At 53.4% G+C, this 23,436-nt stretch overlaps 1 protein-coding gene across 1 annotated transcript in view; it reads right to left on the bottom strand.

The window, feature by feature from the left end:
• The window catches only part of PLXND1 (plexin D1), a gene marked incomplete at both ends in the record, with an annotated part of 83,144 nt that overhangs the window by 44,847 nt on the left and 14,861 nt on the right, over nt 1-23,436 (bottom strand). The window contains 8 exons of the mRNA XM_082004476.1: nt 2,183-2,287; nt 7,594-7,696; nt 8,628-8,736; nt 10,238-10,412; nt 11,809-11,938; nt 12,607-12,707; nt 14,542-14,673; nt 17,569-17,745. Of these exons, the coding sequence (XP_081860602.1) occupies nt 2,183-2,287; nt 7,594-7,696; nt 8,628-8,736; nt 10,238-10,412; nt 11,809-11,938; nt 12,607-12,707; nt 14,542-14,673; nt 17,569-17,745 (1,032 nt within the window). The remainder of the gene's footprint in view (nt 1-2,182; nt 2,288-7,593; nt 7,697-8,627; nt 8,737-10,237; nt 10,413-11,808; nt 11,939-12,606; nt 12,708-14,541; nt 14,674-17,568; nt 17,746-23,436) is intronic.

Here is a 23,436-nt window from a genome sequence, read left to right as displayed (position 1 = left end):
GGAGATCAGAATCTGATACTGTAAATGAGGCTGGGATCTGTGCCCAGTTAAGCCTGTTCTGTTACACACCTATACATAAAACTGCCGCAGGCTGAGCGTCGCACGTGGTGCCTAGCCCTGTTCCTTGCTCTTGCCCAGCGTGCTGCTGTAAAGTGTCATGACCAGGCATGGGGCATCCGCTGCTGGAGCCGGGGACGTGCGGCACGTGCAGACCAGGAGACATGCCTGACCCACAGCACTCACAGATCAGGAGACGTACCTGGCTGGGCTACGCTCTCGTAACCCCCGCCAGCGGGGTACCTGGGTTCCTCTGGACCAGGGGTGCTTAGAACTTATGGTGCAGTGCAGACCGAGAGCCAACATGGTCCCAAGCTGCCTCACCCAAACCAGTCCATAATTTGGGCTCAAAGCCACCTTCTTTCTCCTCCCAATAACTGCACAGAGCAAATCTCTAGTTCAAACGAGGACCCAGCCAGCATCATGTTCAAAGGCAGATTTTCTGCACTGTTCTCCCGATAATACAAGGATGATATCCTGCCCCAAGTTACTGCTGTGCCCCCATCCTGCAGGAAAGAAGTCCTATCTCCAAGCAGGTTGATGCTCCACCACTACTGAGGTCTAACTACTCTTTGAAAACTGACAGATCTGATAAAAGACATGAAAGAAAGCGCCAGACTCCTGGCAGGCAGCCGCTGGCTCAGAAACACACACGCGGCCGGGAGGGGGAAACCGGCATCTCCTCCAGTGCATCGCTTGTGCCCAGGCAGCTTCTGCTCTGCAGCCTGGCCCGTGCCCCTCGCCTCTCGCCCACCGCTCAGGCAGTCCCCCCGCAGCAGCGAGGGTGTCGGGGCACGTGTTTCCAACGCTCCAAGCTCCAGCAGTGCTCGTGAGCTCCCGCAGAGAGGAAAGGAGAAGGAATCCCATTCGGTGCCCGTGGACAGTTTGCAGATGGCGTCAGGAGGATGCCGGGCTGCCAGAGCCTCTCCAGCCGCCCCGGGAGCACGCTGCCTCGGCCCCCTTCCTGCTGACTTCATTTCCTATCGCGTTACACGCGGTATTGCTTCCTCTTCAGCCACCTCCAGCATCCACAGAGGAAGAGGGATTTCTCGCCCTTTTTTGCTGATTGCAGAGGGCACATCCTCATTTGCAGAGGCCAGGCCTGTGCAGGAAATGGCAGCCCAGCCAGGAAGAGCTCGTTTCTGTCCCTGCGCCGGAGGACACGAGGTCTGGTGGGAGCGGTGCCCCCGCAGCGCCTGGCAGCCCCCCCGCTGCAGCAAGCCGGGCAGTGCCACCAGCGTTTCCAACCTTCTCCTTTCCCTGAAGAAAGAGGAGCTGCCTGGCTGTCCAGCATGCAGGTATCCTCTGCAGGGGCACAGCGATCCAGGCCCTATGGGCCCCGCTGAAGACTTGACCCAAAATGACATAGGGCAGCTTTCTACAAATACCAGAGCTTAGTCAAGTATTTTCCCAGTACCCAACCTCCCGGCCCCAAATTCCTCTGGCTCCTCCTGGCGTGTGACGCATCTCCGAAGGCACCATTTGACGTCCACTCCCGCCTTCCATCCTATTACAATTCGCATGCCAGAAAATTTCACAGAAAGGATTTTTTCACAAAAAGAAAAGAGCTCTACAGTGACCACCAGAAGTTAAGTTAAAACATATTTCCATGCTGCACTCCAGGCAGTGGCTTAGCCAGCACAGGGCTCTCTGCCCGCAGCTCTGGGCTTTGTCCTTCATTCCTAAGCGCAGGGCGGTGGTGCCGCGCGAGCACACAGCGCCGGGAGACCGGCACGCTCTGCGGTGGAAAAACACACACAAGGAAAGCGGGAATTTTATTTCCCCCCAACATTTTGTTCTAGTGACTGTTTTACAAGGTGTATAAACATCTTTCTTCCAGCAAATGCAAAAAGCCTGTCACTAAATTGCGCGAGATCCCCTGAAGAACGCCTGTGCACAAACAGCATCTCCCTTCGGCTTTGCCATGCAACTTCACTCACCGTCGGGGTGGCTGCTTTCCACCAATGTCTTTTGTTAATCAGTGATCTCAGCTGCTAACGCAACCACCCTCTCCCAAGGCAGAAACCAGCTCGTACTTAAACTCCCTTCGGCAGACCTGGCCACCATGCTGCACACCGGCCTAGGCTCATCTGAACCTTCCTGATCTCTCCAGGAACTCATTTACCTTAGAGAAAGTCGCATTAGCCAGTGAGATCGTAATGTCCCGAGACACGCCCGTGGGCACTGGGTCCAATGAGGCAGGTACAATTCGTGGACAGTCGATTTTCTTCTGTTAGGCACAAAACAAGACACACAAAAAAGAGGTTACCTGGGTGCATGCTGAGCATCCTCAATGATGAGGCAAGAAGACACATCTGGGCCCTTGATAATATTAATTTCACTACATCTTTAAGGTCAGATCACACCGTAACCCCAGAAAGTGAAATAGCAAAATGGCAGTACGATGCATAGAGCGATAACGCCACGTGGAGCCTTCCTCCCCTGAGTCACCAGCTTTGGCACTGCTTTAAGATCCATCCCTCTGCTAGCGGTCAGATAACCATGGCAGGGTGGCTGCATTTCCAGGAGGGCTCGTCCGCAGTTGTGGGCCAGAAGCCATGGGCCGGTGAAGGGAGGAGCGCAGCAGGAATTCCCCCCTTGCTCCTGCCCGGCTCCTCCGCCAGCTCGGGGACATCAGCAGCTTCCGGCCCCCGGGCGGTGGGGCTGCTGAGCCAGCACTTCCATCTTCCTGCGCTGGAAAAAATGTCCTCCCAGGTAAAAAGAAAATGTGTATGCACTCCTCAGCTGCCACTCTGGGCAGCTCTCTCTTTACGTGCACTCAAATGTTAGAAGACGGGTCCGGAGTGACACTAAAAGGAGGCTCTGCAGCCCACAACGGCAAATCTGCCAGTGTGACCCCCGCTCCTGCCAGCGGGAAGCCGATGTCTCACAGAATCACAGAATCACTAGGTTGGAAAGGACCTTCAAGATCATCAAGTCCAACCATTAATCCAGCGCCACCATGTCCCCTAAACCATGTCCTGAAGCGCCACATCCACACGTTTTTTGAACAGTTCCAGTGATGGCGACTCCACCACCTCCCTGGGCAGCCTGTTCCAATGCCTGACCACTCTCTCAGTGAAGAAATTTTTCCTAATATCCAATCTAAACCTCCCCTGGCGCAACTTGAGGCATTCACGCATCGCAATGTGCATTTCTGCGAGCCCCTGCAGAGATTTCTCTTTCTAGCAGTCTCCCTCCTGCACAGCGTCATTCCAGAAGTGCGCGGGGGTTTGTGTGTGCACATGTGTGTGCGCAGAGGAAAGGGTATAATGAGCTGTAAGGGCTTCAGCAAGGGACTGCAGCAGTAGGACAGCTGAAATGAAAGCCCTAAATGAAGCTGAAAAACGATTTTAAAAGGTCATCCGTCCCCCTACTTTTGTTCTCACTTTAAATTGATGGCTCAGATACTGGAGCTGACTCAGAATTCAAGTCTGTATGACAAGCCCATCCTGTTCTCTCATGAGATGTAAATCACACTGCAAAACTACAGCAAAAATGAAGCCAGATTCTTCGTTGCCCCAGGGTATATCCAGATTAATGCCTTTGACAGTGGAGTCATTGGGGTAAAAGACAACAAAATATTTTGTGCATTATGCAGAATAATTTGCAGCAGGCAAGACTTCCTTCTCACTTGCACTAAGAGTTACCCCATTGTGACTCTGCTGATGACAGTGCTGCAGCTGCTCTGATGAGATAGAGCCTGCCTTCCTAGCGCTGGGATACCCAGCAGGACACATCCCTGGTGCCGGACACGTGGCGAGCATGAGGTTTCTCTCTCTTGCCTTCCCCAGACCCAGCTAGGGGTCAGGGAACTATCTGGAAGTGCCTGTTTGACTGTGGAAAACATGCTTCATTTCTGTCAGGACACTCATCTTAACCAAGCACAGTTGGTGCTGCCTCAACAAGGAGATTAAATAACAGAGGTGCACATGATAAGAGAAGTAAAATAACAAACTAAAGCACTGGAGAGAGATTTCAGTCCCAACTCTCTTCTAGGAGAATCAAAAGAGTTAAAACACAACCAGCAGGACTACAACTGAAAATTCATGCAAAAGCTCCTACGGCCTGGTGTGTCCTTGCATGTCACAGCAGCTGGCATAGCTTGCTAGATAAATACACTTCAGAGGACTGATTAACTTGTCGTCTTGCAGCCCCTTCTCCTGCTGTTCATCAGCAGCTAGAAATAGAGCTTTCCATCTGATTATATCATTCATGTCTGGATCACGGCAAAGGGTCTGAACATTTAAAATGCTGCGGATGAAGCCAGTATGATGCTGGTTTCCCAGCAGACCAGTTTTCAGGTGCAGCCACGCCAGCAGTTGTTTACTGAAAGCTCTGGCTGTAGGATGAGGCACCGTGTTTCCAGGGCTACAGAGCTCCTGTCCCGCAGGCTGCTCACTGAGATCAGCGGGAAGACCTAAGAAAGGCACAGAGATAAAACAGGAATGTGCCCAAACCAGGTGCAGCATCCAACCGAACTGCAGCTCTGGAGTAGGAGATCAGAGGCAAGAAAGCGAGGACAGGCATGGTTATCCTTAAGGAAGGACAGGCACAGTTATCCCTGCCAGGGGGAAACCCTGGCTCTCGTCGTCTGCTCGAGGTGATGGGAGCAGAGTGGGAAGAGTGGGTGCAGCTCTCCCTGACATGTAGGCGAGGCTCCTTGAGACCCATGTCCATGACTCTGATCTCCTCCCTCCAGGCAGAAGAGCCACTGTTCCCTGTGATGATAAGCAAGCACCCCATGCCACGCTGTCCCGCACGGTCCCCACGGCCAGGGAGGCAGATCTGACGCTGGGCTGCCGACGTCCAGCCGTCTCAGCACCTCCACACTGGCACTGGCACTCAGGAGCAGAACAATGTCTCTGCCGGATTTGGTTTTGGCAGGGCCAGTTCCTCCAGCGCGTGGCTGCACAAGCGCGGAGTGCCGGCACACGTGCAAGGGCAGGAGCTCAGACGGGGCAGGGACACCCCGCCATGGTCCCGGCAGCCCCTGGCACAGACTGCTCCCCGTCTGTAGCACTGCAGGCAATGCCACCTCACCCTCACCCTGCCCTCTGCGTGCTCCCATGTCCTGGGACATCCTCTGGCCTCATGCCACGGAGATCGACCAGACTTGACGGTCGGCATAGCAGGTCCCACGGCGACTCCAATGCCGTGGGAGGCATCACCAACCGACAGCCACAGCCTCAGGTTTGGCTTTACAAGGAATCATTTGGGTCTGGCCCAAAAGGCTCCCTGTGAGAAGCCCCATGCCCTCCCACCAGCGGCACAAGCACTGCAGGAGGGTTTTACACCCACACCGTCAGTTTTACTGCTTGTCCCCGCTACAGGAGCCCCATGCAGGAGAGGGGACAAGGCCGGGCTCTGCCTTGTGGGGCAGGGAACGAGGGGGCAGCCGGACTCTACATGATGCAGTCCTCAAATCTGTCCCGGCATATCCCTGGAAGCGGTATGGCAGGGACACCTGGGCTGGGCCAGGAAAACACACCGTTCCCTGCTCCTCTAATTGCTCTGCCTCTGCCTTTCAAGCCGCAGCTTTGACTTAAGTCAAAGGACACAAATTATCTCAGGAATCCTATTTTTGTGTTTGCCAGCTGAGTTGCAGGCTATGCAGTGCTTTGTCAAGGAAAAAGTCAATCCAATAACGTGGGACCTTCTTCAGAAGTCCTCTCGGAGCCCAAGCTCTTCCTCTAGATTTAATGAGAAACACACTGTGTACCAGCCATGACTAAAAACATTGATGGAGGACCAATCCGTGGTGGTCCCCATCTGCCCCCGCAGCCCTGCCATCACCCAGTGCCGCTGGCGGGGCTGACAGCCCCCAGAGCCCCTGCCCTGAGCAGCAGCCCCAGTGCTCGGGAACAGGCGCAGCATGAGCATCCGTGGCTCACGGTCCTCTGCACCATGAGGCCTCGTGCCCCGGCAGCTGGCACGCCACCGGACACCCGGCACAGCTCCCCATGTCCCAGAACGTGGCAGACATCCCACCGCACAGCCTCAGTGTGTGGGTCCCACACCAGAAGCAGCCAGCAGTGATGGTTTTCAAGTGTCCAGCCCCCATCCAGACTGCAAAAGAACCAGATACTTTCTGAATCCTAGGAAGTTCAGAAAGTGGAGGGTGCTTCCTTGCACCACCCAGACATTCGCCAGGAAGCACAACCCATCCAGACACAGCTCGCAAACCAGAGGACAGCCCAGCGCTGCCCTGCGCTGCTGGGAGCCGTCCCCCCGCTGCCAGCCGGCAGGGATGGGAAACGCTTCCCAGGGTTTTACACTAGACGTGGCTGCATGGAGCTGCCACACGGTTGCCCCATCTCCCTCCCTGTCCCCTGCGCTTGCAGCTGCCCACCTCCTCCCTGCTGGAGGGCGGCAAACTGCAGGGCTGGCCCCGGGGTCAGCCTGGGGGCTGAGGGTGGGACGTCCGACACGGGGCCAAACTCCTTCTGGCGACGGGTGTGAGGAACCACCGGAAGAGCTGAGATGAGAGCAGAGCACCGGTGCCAAAGGGATATTCAATTTACAGTGTAAAAACTTGGCTTGGATTTACAGCACATTGATTGCTAAAAAGCCGATTTTATTTAAATTAACTTAAATTTAAATTTCAGAAGCAGGAACACACTGTGCCCCTGGGTTATTAGAAGCTGTAATTTGGAAAGGGGCGATTTTCTCCTTTAGATGAGCACCACCAGTGGTGTTCCAGCAAATCATTAACATACTGCAACAGCCTAGTCAAAGCTGAACAAATTGCAAAGTATCGCTACGTTGATTGTATTAGTCAAACCCAGGCATCCCAGGATGCGGAGAAGTAGTGGCATTGCTCCAGGTGTGAGAGGTGATGAAGAGCCAGGGGACGGAGCCCACCGAGGCCGCCGGGACAGTCAAAGGCTTTCGCCAGGCTGCCAGCCTCCTCGCACGCACACGCCTCTGGGCACGGCATGGCACGGCACGGCATGGCTGCATCTTACTCGCCCCATGTATGTCCCCCTCCTGGATACCAGCAGAGGAGGGTGCCTGCAGCCCAGGACAAGCTGTGGCCACACTGTTGTGGCCAGCAAGTGCCAGCTGCGGATGGAGGAGACTCACAGCCTGCTGGGAGGAGCGGCTGAGACGGCGCCGAGCACTGGTGCCTGAAGACCCCCCAGGGTCGCTATTTAAAGTGAGGCTTAGCCTGGGGACCTTGAGGCGAGACGCTCCGAGCCCACCTCGGCCCCACACTCACCCACGCTGCCGGGGAGCGCTGCGAACACGACGCACGCAGAGCGGCACTTCAGAGTGGCCTTCCAGCCCTCCATCTGCTCAGCCTTTGGAAGTGAGACGTGTATCACCGCGTTTCTGACTGCAGAGACTCCCCAAGGCCAGGCACCACGTCAGCAACGCCAAGCAGCACCATCGTCAGAGCTGCCCCCACCCGTCGGGACAGCGCTGCCAAACCCAGGCCACCTGCCTCCATCCCCGGGAGAAGAAGAAAAACAACAGCTACAGCAGCGCAACATGGGAAGGTCTCCCAAAACAGCGAAGTTCGAGGGGCCTTACCTTCATCCGCAGCGCGTCGTCACACTGCGAGTGGTTGGAGACGCAGGTGTAGGTGGAGGGACACCAGTGACACTTCCACCTGGTTGAGAGGCAGCTGGTGCACCTGAAACGGCACAGGTACAGTGAGAAAAGCAGATTCCAGGCTGCCCAGGGGAGCCAAACCTCAGCCATGCAATCAATCTTCACACGTTGTGTTCAATCTTTAGTGGTGCCCAGAAAAACATGTCTATGCCAGGCGCTGGGCTGTCCTCTCCTCCTCTAGCTGGAAGCTGGCCGGGGACATGAAGGAGCTCCGGCTCCTCTCCTGCTTAGTGAAAAACACTCTTTTCTGCCCAAAATGCTCTTTCCCTGCTGGTCCATCTCCCCAGGGAGCTAGGCAGGCTCACGCCAGACGAAGACTCTCCCCTGTGCTTTGCGCAGGGCATGGGACCGCGGGAGGGCAGGACGTGGAGATCCCCGCGGGCCAGCTCCGGCGTTAGGCTCCTGAAAGGTGGATGACTTTCTGTTGGTGGCACCAGACCCCTCCCCTCCAGCCCACCCTGCTGAGGGGTAAGCGGCTGCTCCCACCCAGGGCTGGCAGGGGAGAGAGAGCAGAGGGAACGCACCCCTCCCCGCACCCCTTGCCACTGCCCCACAGAGCCCCCAGGGATTGCAGGGAAGGCAGGCTCCACTGCCTAAGGGTTAACAGAACAAGCTTTATATAAAAATATTATTCACGTTTTAAAAAACCCCATGATGTCCAGATGGCTCGAGGCGTTGCGAGGACCCTCCTTCGTAAATCCCTGGCAGCGCAGCCGCTACGCCCCTGCCAAATCCTGCCCAGGCCCCCAGCCGCCCAGCTGGCAAGGAGGCTGCGCTCCCTCGCTAGCTCCCCACGGGGGGACCCTCATCAGGCTGCACGTGTGCACCCTCCCGGCTTCAAACTGCTCCATCCGCCTCCATCGCCCCGGTGCCACGCAGCCAGCACGGCGCCACCCACACCCTGCACCGCGGGCCCGCGGTGGCCCGGCTGCCGGCACGCCAGGGTCACTTACGCTCTCTTTGGGTAAATGTTTCCAGTTCTTTTGCAATCGTAGATGGTGAAATTGGCCTGGATAATGTTTTTGCTGTTGACCCGGAGAGCAGTTTCGACGACCACGTGGTCTGAGAGAATCAAGCCAAAGAATATTGGGTTGCAAGAGCCTCTCGCTTGCGCTCACGCTTAGAAGACAAGACAAACCCTTGGGAAAACAAGGGCTAAATCTGATTTGTTTTCTCTAGGGCTTCCTCCGAGCTGCATTTCAGAACTTGGACCATTCATCTTTTGCCCTCTGACTTTCAGCTCTTCCCTCTTAAATCAATGCTTTACATCACCCTCATCAGAAAAAAACATTGCGACTTTCAGCAGAAAATTCCAGTGTGTTGTGCAAGTGTTAATTAGCAGACTTAATTATTGTCTTCGCTTACAGTTGGTGCTAAATGATATTTTTTTTAAAATGTGGTAATTAAAACATGTTAGTTATCATGTTTTAAAACCCCCGCTCACTTTCCCCATGACAACAAACCCGCAGAGAAGAGTGGAAATCCCTTTTTTGGCTACTTAACACACTATACTAACTCCCCTTCCCCCAAAAATTGCTAATTTTTTTTTTCTTTGCAATTTTGCCATATAAGCACCAGGGACAAGAGACAATGCCTCTTTCAGAATATGTACAATAAATCAGTGCATTGGATTCCAGAAATTCATTTGGACATTGCCGTAACCAACAATACAGAACAGTTAATGATCTCCCATTCTTTGGATAGCTAGGGAGAAAAACAATGCAGCTTTATAAACTTGCCTATGAAAAGTGGGATTTTCAAAAGGACTGGCTAATTCTTCTCCTACTGAAGTCAGCCATCTTCAATAGAGCATTCACTCCAGCTTGAAAGATGAAAATTTAACAAGCACTCGAGTCTGGAATGAAGCATCGACCTTCTTAGAAGGGGCTATAAAATGGTGCTGTCTCCACCACTAAGTGGCCAGTATCAGATCTGGTCAGCTCGGCCGTCAAGGCTCAATTGACTTCAACCAGATCTGTGGGTGCTCGTCACCTCCAGAAGCTCCGCGGAGCCTCAAGATGGGCATCGCATTTGGCACCATCTGAAAACAGGGGGATACTGGAAGACCTCAGTCTGACTTTTAATTGTGTAAACGGGAACAAGAGTTTCTAGGCTGCCTTTAGGTACGCACTCGCTCTTCTTCCAGAACTTCTCCTGAAAGGTAGCGCATGTTCAGGAGGGAAATTAAACAAAAGCAATTGAAAATATCAATATAAGTAGCAACATTATTTCCCCAGGGCTAAAACATTTTTGGCTTAGTGCTTATTAAATCTAAAACAGAAGCTCTAACCAGATAAATCTTAATAAAATAAGTACATGAACTGGCTTTTAAATTCTGATGTTTAAAACAAAAATTGATAGATTTGAAATACTGTCAATTCATGTTAAGATGGTGGAACTCCCACGCTTTAAAGTCGTATGCCCTATAAAACAGAAGCAGCTTGGGTCTTTTTTCCCCTGTATGCATTATCTGCACATAGAATTGGAAAAAGAAAAAAAGATGATGAAAAATTGCATCCACAAAAGCGGTTAGAACGAACCGAGCTTGTTTTCCTCTACATACCTTGGTCATCTGGAAACACTGGATATTTTTCACGTGGAAGTAAACTGCAATAAATAAATTGGTTTACGTAATCTCCAGCAACTCTGGCTACTGTGTGGATATTATTTCCATAGTCACATGAAATATTTGTTCCATTCAGGTTCGGGATAGTCCCATTTATTTGTATTATCAGGGCCTATATTTGGACAAAAAAAAAAAAATCAGTTATTATGACAGAAAATCGTAATTGCAATCCATCAATGTTTGACTAGGTTTTCAGAGGCTAGCGACTCCAAAACAAGTCCACAGATAGCCGTTTCCTTCCATTTTACGCACTTCAACTCTAAAAACCCACACGCATACCAAAGCTCGCTTCGGCAGGAAGAGCCCCGCCACCGAGAGCTCCAGCAGCGGCAGCTGGTGTGTTAGTGCTGGCGTGAGAACGCAGCCCGGCGCGTCCCCTCCTCGGGAGGCCGCTCGCAGGAAGCCGGGCGCAAAGGCCAGGGCCTCCGCCGCTGCCCTCGACCCACGCTGCCCGCACGAGCCCCGGCTTGGCCCGCTCCCGCAGCCTCCCGGGCCGGGCTCCTCGGCCCCAGAGGTCCCCAGAAGCTCCAGGGAGGGACAGCAGAGGAGGAGGAGGAAGAGCAGAATAAAATTAAGCCCCGCGTCTGAGTGCCCAAACCTCCTGGCTTCCACCAGCCCGTAGCAGGGACGGTGACGGGAGGTGTCGAGCTGGCGGGAGCCTGCTGGGAGGCCTGCGGGGGGCCGGCCGCACGCCAGCGTCCTCCACCGGCACGTGGGCCCAGCCGGCTGACCTCAGGGGTGACTTTCTGCCGCCGGGCTCCGAGGGGAAGGCACGGGAAGTCTCGCAGAAAGGCAATGCTTGTGAGGAGGGCGACGCAGGAAAACACGCGGCCCACGTGCTCGGCTGGCTTCCCCCCCGCTGCCAGCGGGGCGACTCCCTGGGGACCCCGGCCCACCGCTCCTGCCCGGCAGAAGTGGAGCCGGACCAGTGCTTGGGTCCCGTGGGTCCCTCTCTCCAGCTCTGGTCAGGCTCTGCCCCAGCTGCTGCCGGCTTACGCGCGATTTCCCCATGTTAGGGCTGGTGGAGAACTTTGGCACAGAGAGATTTTTGTCACTGGGAGAAGGTCTGTCTTTAAATGAAAAACATTTTATTGAAAACTAATTTAAAGTATCATTAAAATATTGTTAAAAAAAGCAACAATGCAAAACCAGAAAATTATTCGATTTAGCGGTCTGCAGCTGGTCTTCTGTATTTTGAAATTTTCCAAATCTCTCCACTGTGTTTAGTTTAGCAGCTTTAGAAACCCTGTTCACCTACAGGCTCAGCAGCTGACGTCCTGCTGGCGTCCAGGGTGTCGAGGTGCAGGAGGTCACCTCCAGGCACGTTTTGGAGCCTTGGCCTGACTCAGTAGCATACAACAGAGCTCAGCATCCCCACGACCCATATCCGAGCCGCATGGAGCTGTGCTGCTACACTAGAGCAGTACGGATATTTATCAGCCCTGAGAGCAGGTAACAACTCTATGGGATGCTTCACATGATTAATTTGGTATTCACATCAAACGCACCGGGTTCTCTTTGTCGATATTAATCTCAGGCTCCAAGATGGTCATGGAAGGGCACTGCTGCACTCCTTCACTTGCACTCGCCCAGAAGTTGGCCCCTGTGAAGTTCGTGCACTCATGCTGCAGAGAACACCTGCAATGAACAGGGGAATAATTCGTGGTTGATTAAAGTGATAAAAATCTTCTGTGAGAGAAGATCCTGAGAAAATCCTGTGCCTACATCTTTTTTGTCCATCCGTGTAGCTAAGCCTATAGCTCTGCCGCTATATTTAAAGTGTCTGGTTGCCACGATAAGAGCGCGTACTCCCACCAGCGTCAGTGGAGCATCAGGATTGGAGGTAAGCGACAGCAGGCAGGCTGAACCCAGAACTGAAGAGGAGAAGGTGACATTTTGTCCAACTCCTTCAATTCGTAAATGCGGAGCCTGATCTTGTAAATCCCTTTTTGAGTGTTGATTGTCTCCTACATATAAATAATACTTTCAAGGGCAAAAGACAGTCTTTAAGAGGGTGTTGGCTCTCAGTCCCATGGTGGGATGCCTGCAAGATATTCCTTGCACTGGCAGCTGACTGCAGCATAACAATGCAGCTACAGTTAAATCCTGGCTCTAGAGAGCATCCCAACCATTTGAGACCAGATGCAATTGTTTTTAAAAGCACATATTTCATAAGGAATGGACAAAGACTAATGGTAGTGTGACTGTGGAAATATAAAAGGCCTCTTTTATATATAAAAGGCCTCTTGCTGGGGTTTGAGGGCCAAAGGACATGCCAAAGCGCACTAGGACACAACCAGTCCTACCTGGTCTCCATCGTGCACCACCCACAGTAAGCGTCAGCGGCAGCCAGGCACTCCGTGCACGTCGAGTACTGGTTGCAGGCAGCCACCTTCACCCGCGTCATCTGCACAACAACAGCACAACTGCTTCCAAATGTTTTGCAACATCACAGAAACACTCACCCTGACCGGGATGTGCCAGTATGGCCACGCGTAGCTAGCAATGAGGACACCAGTGTCTTGGGCTACTTTACCCATTAGCCTAGACCAAGCCTTACAGAAGAGACGATGATGAGCAGACCCTGGCACTGGTGTCCTCCACCCCACACCAGTCAGAGGCGCGTGTTCTGTGTACGACCAGCCCGCATGGGGACTGGCACAGGCAGCTGCCTGCTGCCCTGCCAGTGCCCCCAGCAGAGCCCATCCCAGCCCGGGGGCCGCGTAGCCCAGGGCAGGTAAGGACACCCAAAGGATGGGGCTTGCTGCTGCTGGCGCCGTCACCGCGCGGAGTGCACGGCAGTGCTGAGCTGAGCTGCTCCTTTGCAGCTGGCACCTTGGCAATAGATGCGTGACGGTCAGGCGATGGAGAGCAACACCACACCTTTCTGATGCTGAAAGATCTCTGATCAGATGGAGATGTTTCCACAGCTTGGCCCTCCCTGTGAAAAGCTCTCACTCAGACCTGCAGAAAGCGCCTTTCTAGACAGAGCTGAATGCTGTCTGGCTATTTACAAAATTACCAGAAAACAAAAACACTCTGGAAGCCTTAATTTGTAAAGAAATCAAAGTACCTCTGGGGATTTGCTCGGCAGGAGGAGTTGGAGGGAAAGCATGCATTGGTTTCTGCTTTTTCCTCCCGCGATTTCTAAGTATTTGGGAAGGAAAACCAAGTCGTTTGGTACAGCAGGGACTGACACGGTGAGGTGAGGTGCTGAGAGCCCTGAGCTCCCACCAGGCAAGTGCACCTCGGATGGTGGGCTCCTTGGTCTGACTCCCGCTTTACCTGCAGCACTTCGCTGCTCCCCAGCCCTGCAGTGCTCAGCACTGCCCCCAACCCCATCGAGCTCCTGGGGAGCTTCCCAGGATGCTAACTCCACCAAAGAAAAATTAACTCATCTGGTTTACTGGAAAAGAAACAGAGGAGAGCATCACAAGTGCTGCACAGGGTGTTTGATCAAGCCTGAGTAAGGTGCACAGCCCAGCCTGGGAGCGGAGCTGAGACAGTCTGAAACATCGGCTAAAGAGGCATCCCGGGAGCGTTCTGTGAAATGATAATGACCAATCTGCAGGGAATTAGGGCTTGGAAAATATAAATGCAGCATAAAACGTTTGTGGTTGTGCATCTGTTTTGACAGATTAAAATGTAATTCAGGACAAGCCACCAGTGCTTGGAGCACTCGGATCTCATCTTCCTCCTCTGCTCACTTGAGGGAGATGAGACCGTCTGTTTCTACCTGCTGTGGCGTTCCCGGTCTCTGCAGAGAGCCCTCCGCCCACCCAGCACTCCTGCCGGCCAGGCTGAGCAGAAACCTCCCCCAGGGATCATTTCTGACAGGCAGATTTTTTGTGTGCAGGATCTCCTAAAAGCCTCCTTAAAGACTGTGTACCATAATTTTCAGGTTTCTATACAGGAACAAGCTCTGCTTATTTCCACACTCCTGTAAGTGGGATCAGTTTTGGCATCTTGCACTCTTCTTTTTACCTTGCCACCACAAAGATGCGAAAGCCTGAGAAGCCGGTCTGCTCGGCGTGACCCCCAGCGCACGCAGGAGGACAGACAGGTGCAGGTACCCCCCCAGAAAGCCCTTTGACCCCCAACCAAAGCTCTGAACTTCTTGGCTCTGCCCATTAATATTACCGCAAATTTTATTGTCTCTTCTGGCCCCCAGCATAGCGCTGAACGCTAAGTCAAATGCATGACGGTCAAAGGACCGTCTTGATGAAGACTAAAGGTCTCACCTGATAGGAGGTCATCAGATAGAGGTAGGTGGAATCAGAAGGGTCGAACTGCATGATGGGGTGGACAGGCTCTCCGTAAGCCACCGAAATGGATCTCCTGCTAATAACCTTCATGGTACTGTCCAGATTAATCTGTAGTGAGAAGAAGCCACTCACTGAGACCATTTTTCAAACGCTATGGCGAGAAGATTATTTTTCCTCGGTTATAAACAAGAATTGAAGTGGTATCAAGTGGTGTTCCACATCTTCAAGTACTGTAGATCTCTACACACTTCGCACCTGCGCACACAGAGCTTTACTGAAAAGCCAGCTCTGTGCCACAGAGAAGCCACTAAGTGGTCCAGAAAGCCCAGGCCATGGCCAGGAGCCCTGCTCAGTGATGAAGAACCCTCGCAGCCCTTCGGCCCCGTTTAAAGCCCTCTGTTTGAGAGGCTGCCTGGAAATCTTCGAGTCTGAGGTTCTACCCCTGCGCGGCTCGACTGCATGGCTGTTTCCAGCAGCCACAGCAGTGTTACTCTCGCTTTACCCCCATGTAAGTGGCACCAGCCTTCAGCTCTCATTACATACATATGTGCATTTCTGTTACAAAGAACATTACATTTCCAAAGCTTAATGAAAAACAGTGAAAATCAGCAACAGGGCTGTACAACAGGGCATCTCCTGCTCCCTGCATATTTGAAAAGTAAGTGTTGTCATTCCTGTCCAGGAGAAGCTTTTATCCCTGCTAATTCCAGAAGACCTCGGCAGCTTCCGCAAGAGAGCCGAATCCTACCTTGCCTCATGAATCACCAGCTGAAGAGCTGGCAGTGATGGAAGAGGCTGCAAAGCATCAGCTTGCCTTTCAGATCTCAGAATATCTTGGCATTTGACTTGAAAACTCAGCAAATTAAATGTGGCATTGCTGAGAGGAAATAACAATAGGGCTACACAATTTCGCGTGACAGTCACTTTTCAGCTTAAAACAGAAAGGGAGCGAGAAAAATTCCTACCTCCTTATTAGCAAGGGAAAGCAATCATTGTAAGGACTAAGCATGCCTCTGCTCTCTAAAGTCTGGATTAATTAATTAACATAGGATTAATTAATTCCTACATTAGAGCAGCACTGACATGTCCTAGTAAGATAGCACAAACTCAAAGCAGAGGGCTTCCCTCTGCTGAGAACCGTATGCAAGCACTGCAAGCTACTATGCAGAAAAAGAAGGGAACTATCATTATCCCCATTTTAAAAGCTGGCTATCCAGAAGCGAAATAATTTGCCTGGGATCACCCAAGATGCCCATGAACCGAGTCCCGACGCCCTCCACTTCAGCTTTGTGACCACCCTCTCTCCCTTCTTGCTGAGATTTGCTCTACACTTGGCTGGTCCTCGGTGCCTGTCCCCAGGTCCCTCTGCCTCCCGGGCTCGTTCTCCCACGCTTTCACTGCGCAGGCACCTCCCCTGGGTCCCCGTGAGCTGCGGGCCCCTGGGCGAGAGCCACCACGGCAGTGCAGAGACCCCCAGTCCTCTGGCCGGAGCAGGGCCGGGGCACGCCGGAGGACACGTGCTGCGCTGGGACTGGTGAAAGCAGAGCCGGAGAAGTTCTGGGTAACCCCACCGCGGCACCTTCTCTACAGACTTCCAGAGCTGGACGTGTGGGGACTCGTCAGAACAGACCCTTCCCACACCTCCTTCGAGGGCACTGCGCCCTGGCACACCTCGCCCTGGCCACCGCTTCCCAAGCACTGTGTTTCCTTTCATGACTGCTGGACGTGGCACTGATAATGGCCCTCACGAAACGCCTGTCTGCAGCCTATCTGATTAATTCCCCATACATACCCCTGGCAGCCATAATTGCTGCTGGCAGGAGCTGGTTGAGCGCTATTTCTGCCCCTTTGCTGTCTTTTCTCAGGCAGCAAATCTGAATGATAACTCACGCAAAGTATCTTGGATCCCGTGCCAAATAACAAGGAGCCCCGAAGGTAAAAGGGCTTCTGGTTATGCAGCTGTGTTGTAGAATTAGATTAGAGCTATCTGAGCAAATTATCCCAGCAAAGGGTAGCCAGGAGCCTCTCCCTAATGGAGGCTCAGCAGATAAGGCTGCTTTCTCTGGGATGATAATGGAAGCAGAGCTGTTAACACCGTGTGAACACGCTGCGTGTGGCATGTGCCTCTCCAGCCTGGTGCACCTGGCCGGGGTGCCAGCTTCCTCCCGCTCCCGTGAATTACCTGCCCCTGCGGGCAAAAATCAAAGCAGTGAGTTTCTTTGTGATCATTCCCACATTTCTGCCAGGAGCACTTGGATGCAAGGGAAGAGACTGGATCAGTTTCCTTCTTTCCAAGCATTTTGATCCAAAATTCCAGATTATGCACCACTCATCCCAGGCTGAGACAAAGCGGGTATCAGCCATGTCTCTGCTCCAGGGCTTTTTTCCCCCTCTCCTCTATGGACTGTCGATGCTGAGAGTACACCAAATTGTTGCGGCTGGCTGGAATCAGAACTTTCTTTGGCAAACTTCACACACTAAAGTTACTGAAACCTTGGCCTTGCATCTTGGCTCTGGAGCCAGGGTATTGCATTGCCCTACATTGCCTTTGGCACATTATTTAAAACAGACACTCCATCAGATGCACGGATTCACACCTGCTTTGGACTCAGCTGTGATGAAGCGTCTCTTGGTGATTCCCCTGTCTACATGGAACCTTCAAAAGCCATCAGCTTGGAGGAAGAATTTATTAGAAGAGCTGTTAATAATTAAATGCTGCACAACAACATTTCCAGCATAGGGTTCATCAAGAACATCCTGCTCACGTGGCAGCCTTGAACAGTAATTAACGGCCACCAGTCAACAGGCAGCATATATCACTGTACAGACTACAGCAGCATCCAATTACTTCTTCATTGCCAAATGAAGGCAGGTGCTCAGAGAAACCTGACAACAGACGCTGTCCTCCGTGCAAAGCAGAGGTGCTGGAAGGGGAAGCCTCGCCGCCCTCCCTGTCCCCCCAGCCCTGCCTGCCCCGTGTTGGGGCTGCCGGGCTCCACTTGCCTTCAGGAGTCCTCCGCTGGCAGTGCCCAGGAACACAACGGTGTAGTTATTGACGCTGGTGACCGCCACCGCGGTCAGGCCGCTGTAGGTGAAGATGGGGGTCGCTGCGATGGGGTTGACGATGGCCAGCGGGTGCTGAAGGTGCGCTGCTCCACAGTCCAGCTGCTCCGGCTGCAGCTGCGGAGAGACACGCACGTCAGCGGGCTGCAGCAAACACCAGCGGTCCCCCCCGCCGTCACCGCCTTGGGCTCAGAGCGACAAACTGCTGACGGCCCTGCTGCGCCCAGGGAAAGTTCCTGACTGACGAGTCATGCAATAGGAAAGTGTAACTGGCTAACGTGGGAGCAAAGAGCTGTCATAGAGCCTCCTTTGTGCTCCCCAGATCTACGCTCAGAACCAAAGCCAGACCAGGCTTTGGTGGAGAAGAGCGGTCGGAGGAGCTCTGCCCTGGCGCTTGCTGTGGGCAGGAGCCGGGCAGCACCGGGATTGCTGCCGGAGCCATCCATGTGCCGGGCACCCGAGGAGGGTGTCCTCCAGCCAAAGGCCCATTTACTGTAGCAGCACTCTCACCTCAACACGCAGGTCTGGTGCAACGGTAAAAGGGGGCAAGGGGGCTCCCTGCCCCCCTTTCCCACCAAAGCTTCTCCAGCGCGGTGCTGGAAGCCCCTCACTGGCAGGGGCTGCACCACAGGGGAGGTTTCTCAGCCCACCAAAGACGAGCCCTCCCCAGCGGCTGCCTGCCCTCACAGAGGCGGTTGCTCTGCCCGCAGAGGGCTGGTCCCACGCGCTGCCCCAGCGCTGTGATGGGTCCCCTTCCCGCGGGTCGGGACTAGGGATCGGCGCTCGGGAGCACGCGGAGCCATGCCTAGCTGGGGAGGCTGCAAGCCCAGCAGCCATCGCCAGCTACTTCCCTCTCAAACAAAAGGTGAAGCTGAAAGTTTTTCCCATAAAAGAAGTCAAAATATTATTTCCCTGCAAGAAAGTGAGGAAGTGACTGAGAACAGAGCCAAGGGAGGGGAAAAAAAAAAGCTTGCTGGTGACTCTCAGGACTGCAAATCCTCACCCTGATCTTGTTGCTACTGCAATCAACAGCAACATTTCCACTGGGATGGGATGGGATGGGGGAGCTGCCAAGCAGGAGGAGGCACCATGCTGCAGGACACGGAGGGAAGAGCAGTGGCTGCAAAACTCTGCCCAGAAACTCTGAAGCCACCAACCCCGTCCAGCCTCAGCCTGCAGCCACTCGCTGTGCCCCGGGGAACACGTACAGCTGTGCCCTGTGCCCAAGACCACAAAATGATCATTATTTGCCTCTGGCTTCTGCTTTCAAGCTGTTTCTTGAAACTCTGGGGGAGCACGAACTGCCTTTGCTACAGAAAAATTCAATTCAAGACAGCGGGACGGCAGGCACTGGAGCTCAAGCAGGCGCTGGCTCCGGCAGGAGCCGCAGCGGTGAGCAGCACTGCCGGGGCTGGCCTGGGCGGACGAGCCGCCCCGCACGAGGGCTGGCGACCAGGGGCACGAGGCCGGTATCAAGGTTCCCATGTCGATTCGCTATCAGGTGCCAAGGGGCAAAGGCAGAGGACAACTGTTAAGGACTCCTCATCAACGCGCCTTGTCCGTGAGCAGGCATTTGGCTCATTTGGCCCAAAGCAAGACAACAGGCTTTACGATCCAGTGCTAAATTAATTAGCACAGTCACTGCGTGACGGCAGCATTTGAAAATGGGACTGATGCTTCATATTCCTTCTACCCTGTCGAGATGCACCCAAGATTTATGACCACTCTCACCCTGAATCCTCTGAGACTCTCCTTACAGTTTCTGCTCAGACAATGTGGATGGATTGAACAACATCTGAGTATCACAACAGCCTTGCTGCCAACAATTTACCTGCTGTCACTCCTGCAGCAGCTTTTACGAAGTGCTGTGGGTGCAGCTGAAGCCGTTCAGAGGATGGGCATGTTTCAAGGGCCATTACCACATCATCTACAGTGTCATTTCAGGCTCGTCTTAAGAGAAGCCGCAATTGCACTGTCACCCTCGCGGGGCGCGGGCATGCGGCTGCGGGCTGACATGCCGGCCACTGCGGGTACGTGCAGGCTGCCTGAAAGCACGACGACTTACGGCCCCGATTGCGGGAAGTGCTCATACAAAGCCCGAGACAAGGCACTGCTGGCGGACTGCAATGCACACCCCTAAAACGAAGCACATTTTACGCCTTACTGAACTCAGCCATAACGTGGATACCCCTTCCAGAATAACCGTCAGGAGCGCTAATTTAAGCAGAACAAATGCAGGGATTTAAGGCTGTATCTGTTAAGAAACTGGACCACATGCTTCCACCAGGCAGGAGAAGTTGACAACCAGCCTGTTTAGCATATTCCCTCCTCCCTGCGCTAAGTGCACCAGGCCCTGGATTTTAATTCCCTTATTATCATTATTATTTCACTAATGGAACCAAACTAAATCTTCAGCTCTCGCCCCTCTTCAGTCCGTTTAGGAGATTAGGCAAAGCTTCAGGCTTTGCAGCAAGCACGTGAGACCCGGGCAGGACCACCCCCCCCGCTCCGACCCCTGTTTGGGGTGCACCTCCCGTCCTGTGCCTGTCCCCACTCCCGGCCACGACCTCACGTCTTGGCTGGTGCCACACTACAGCAACACATCCCTCAACAAAAACAGGGAAGAAACTTGCTAAGATCCAAAACCGATGCGAAGCAGCTGGGCTGTGTCTCCGGGAGCAAGGCACGGCGTCCCCTCGCCGGTGGGAGGGAAGAAGCCCCCGCCAGACCACCGCAGGGCTGGGGACCTCTCTGCAGCGGCCGTGGCCGGGCTGCAGAGGGGGTCAGGACGGGGACTGCAGGCCGTGGCGCTGCCCCCCCTCCTCTTTGCATAGGAGAAGACGGGAGCAAACCCCGCTGGGCTGGCTGTGAATCGTAGGTGCCAGCCAGCTCTCCGTCCTGTGTAGCAGCTGGTCAGCAAATGGCACTGGTGTCCCGAGCACCTCGTCCTGCCACAGACCCACAGCATGCTCTGCGCAACGGCACACGCAGCGCGAACGGCTCGCCGCCCTGCCCGGAGGGAGCGCGCCGCTGCGGCCGCGTCCAGGGCTCGCTCCCCTGCTGCTGGACCAGGGCAAGCGTGCTGCCACAGGCAGCAGACTGGGTCCTCTCCGCGAAACCACCCTGATCCCGGTCGCGTGCACCCCAGCAGACACCAGACCCCACGTCCGCTGCTGCTGCCGGTTGCGTCAGACGTGAAGTAACAAAGGCTGATTTGAAAAACTTCCTCTGCTAAAGCGGGTGCCAAACAGGAGGCAACATGCTTGGAGCTGCGGCTTGGTTCACATGGGACCGAGACAAAAGCATCAGGTGTTGTGAATGCAAGTGACTTTGCTAAATTTCTTTCTATTAAAAAATAAAATCGCAGCCCAAATTCTTAACTGGGCAACACAACTTTTTTATACCGTACAAAGGATACGCAAGCCATTCACCTTTCTGATTTAATGGTCCTTTCCATCCACAGCTAGACCTTTAGAAATGCACTTGGGTTTCTTTATTTGTCTTGGGATGATTATCTCTAGCCCCTCTTCATTAGTCTTTACCAATATTAACCAGCTGAAGCTCACAAGGCTCTTTTCTGCTGGGAAACTGAGGCACAGAGGCACCTCAGGCCACCTGGGAGCCCGAGGGATGCTCAGCACCTCATCCCCGCAGCAGCTGCCCAGGGAGCCGGTACCGGCGTTCGTCTGCCGGCAGCTTCGCCACCTCCCAGCCCGAGGATCACAGCCCTTTCATCCCACAGGTGGCCGAAATCACAGCAAGTTCCTTATCTGCTGCGCCTGCCTGCTTATAAATCACACGCTTCAGAGCTAATATCAGCACAAAGTGTTTTCCACGGTAAACAGGATGTAACTATTCTAACACAAGCCAAGCTTTATTTTGGCCTCATACATCCTTCCTCTGAAGCACCTTTCTTTAAACGGCATCAGCTCTTCCGATGGACGGGCAGGAGGAGACACATGGTGTTTCCCCCTCTGGGGTCCCGGGGCGGGGCGACGCACCGTGCTGCTGCTGTCTGTACGCCACAGCGCCGAGGGGATATCCTAACTCCGCCACGTTATGGTAAACAGGATGCAGCCAAGTCACATCCTTCTGCAGGCACCAGGCAATCACCGCAGCTTGGGGAATCACACTTAAAGGTTGTGCTAAAAGGCTTTCTCCATGCAGAATGAGTTAAATCTCGCTCCATCTTAAATCAAACTGCCCTACCCTGAAGTGGGGAAAGCATAAACGTTAAGTTTTCTTCCAAAACCAATCTCTGTCTATCATCTGCATTTTAAAGCGACCCCGTGGGCATTTACATTATTGCCTCTATTTTTCTGCTACATGGTGTGGATACTCAGTAACTCACGGAAATACCGGGTGAGTCTAGATCTGAATCCTTCTGCACACAAAACATTTGACTCTGCCTCTCCGATGCTGACGAAGAGCCACCCTGGGCGCACGCTGGAGACAACCCACAGCCGGCACCGGCTAAGCAGCGTTGCTGTCGCCCCGCGCACTTGCAAGGAGGGTGTACTCGGTATTTCTGCAAAATTTCACAAGTGATGCAAATTAATTCAAACCAAGGAGCCACATCTAAGAGAAGGGTTAGTCAGATTAACCCCTAAGTGTGATTGCAAAAACAAAGTGGGGCAGAGATAAAAGATTTCCAGCCACATCAGAGCTCAAGAGTTCAGCTGTTTTCATGGTGCGAGTTCAGTCCTTTATCCCAGGCCTAAAAGGAACAGAAAAAGCGATTTCCCAGAATTTCCATTACCGCTCCCCAGCCCTGGCTGCTGCGCCCCAGAGGCAGGCGTGCAGGATGTCCCTTCGGGAAGGAAGTCTGCTGGAAACAGAAGGAGGAAGAGGAGTGGTGAGGCAGCACTCAGGAAAACCATGAAACGCACTGATTTCTGCATCCTGTGTTTGTGACCTTAAAAATAGTTCTTAAGCAAAGATGGAGTTTATTTCTGAATCAAAAGCAGGCTGCAGTTCAGAAAAAAGCCCGGCAGCTTTTGCTTTCAGCAAGGCTTCTCTGACTCTGCTGCAGCGGGTCTGAAAGCTTCGCAGAGCAGCAGTAAGTGGAAAGGGAGTCCGGCCCCTTTCATGCGTCGTATCAGGACGGATTAAAGTGTTGGCTTCCAGCATGCCTGGAGTCCTGGGAAAATGACACAGCCAGCATCCGATAATCCGCTCCAAACTTGTTGATTTGTGGGACTTAGCCATCGTCTTCATAGGCTGAAAATTTGGCAGTTGCTCCCACACAACTGACATTTTCAGGCCATTAAACTCTGTGATAAAAGGGCTCTAGTTTTATCTCTCGCCTTCCTTAACATAAGCCATTATGCTTTTATTAACATTTAGGTATGACTCAGGGAAATCTCTGATTGCAGAGAGAATATTCAAAATAATTCGGATACCGTCCAAAGAGAATAGCAGGACGTGGACACAAAGTTGAACAGTAGGGAGAGGCTAAAAACCAACGTGGAAATAGAGCATAGACACCGCAGGAAAATGGGCAGAGTGAGAGATGGTGGCAAACTGTCCCAGCTGCATTACGAAAACAGAAAGTACAAGCCCTCCTCTGTGTCGGGCAGGGCCCAGACTGGCCACGACAACCCTCCCAGGCAGAGCCCATTCATCCCGGAGCCCCCCTGTGCTGCCAGCAGTTTGTACACACAATCACGCGTTTATCTGCTGGAGCGTCGCAACCGGAGCTGTCAAAAACAGACTTTTTGGGATGCCTGGAGGAAAATGTCATCCTCAGAAGAGGACTCTACTGTTAAGACACTTGAGACGTAAGCGGTCTCTAATTGTAGTGCTGCT

The sequence above is a fragment of the Phaethon aethereus genome (assembly GCF_964289735.1).
Source record: "Phaethon aethereus genome assembly, chromosome: 11".
NCBI classification, from domain to species: Eukaryota; Metazoa; Chordata; class Aves; order Phaethontiformes; family Phaethontidae; genus Phaethon; species Phaethon aethereus.
Note: the sequence above shows the minus strand (reverse complement) of the source record. Positions and strands in the feature narration are given on the sequence as shown.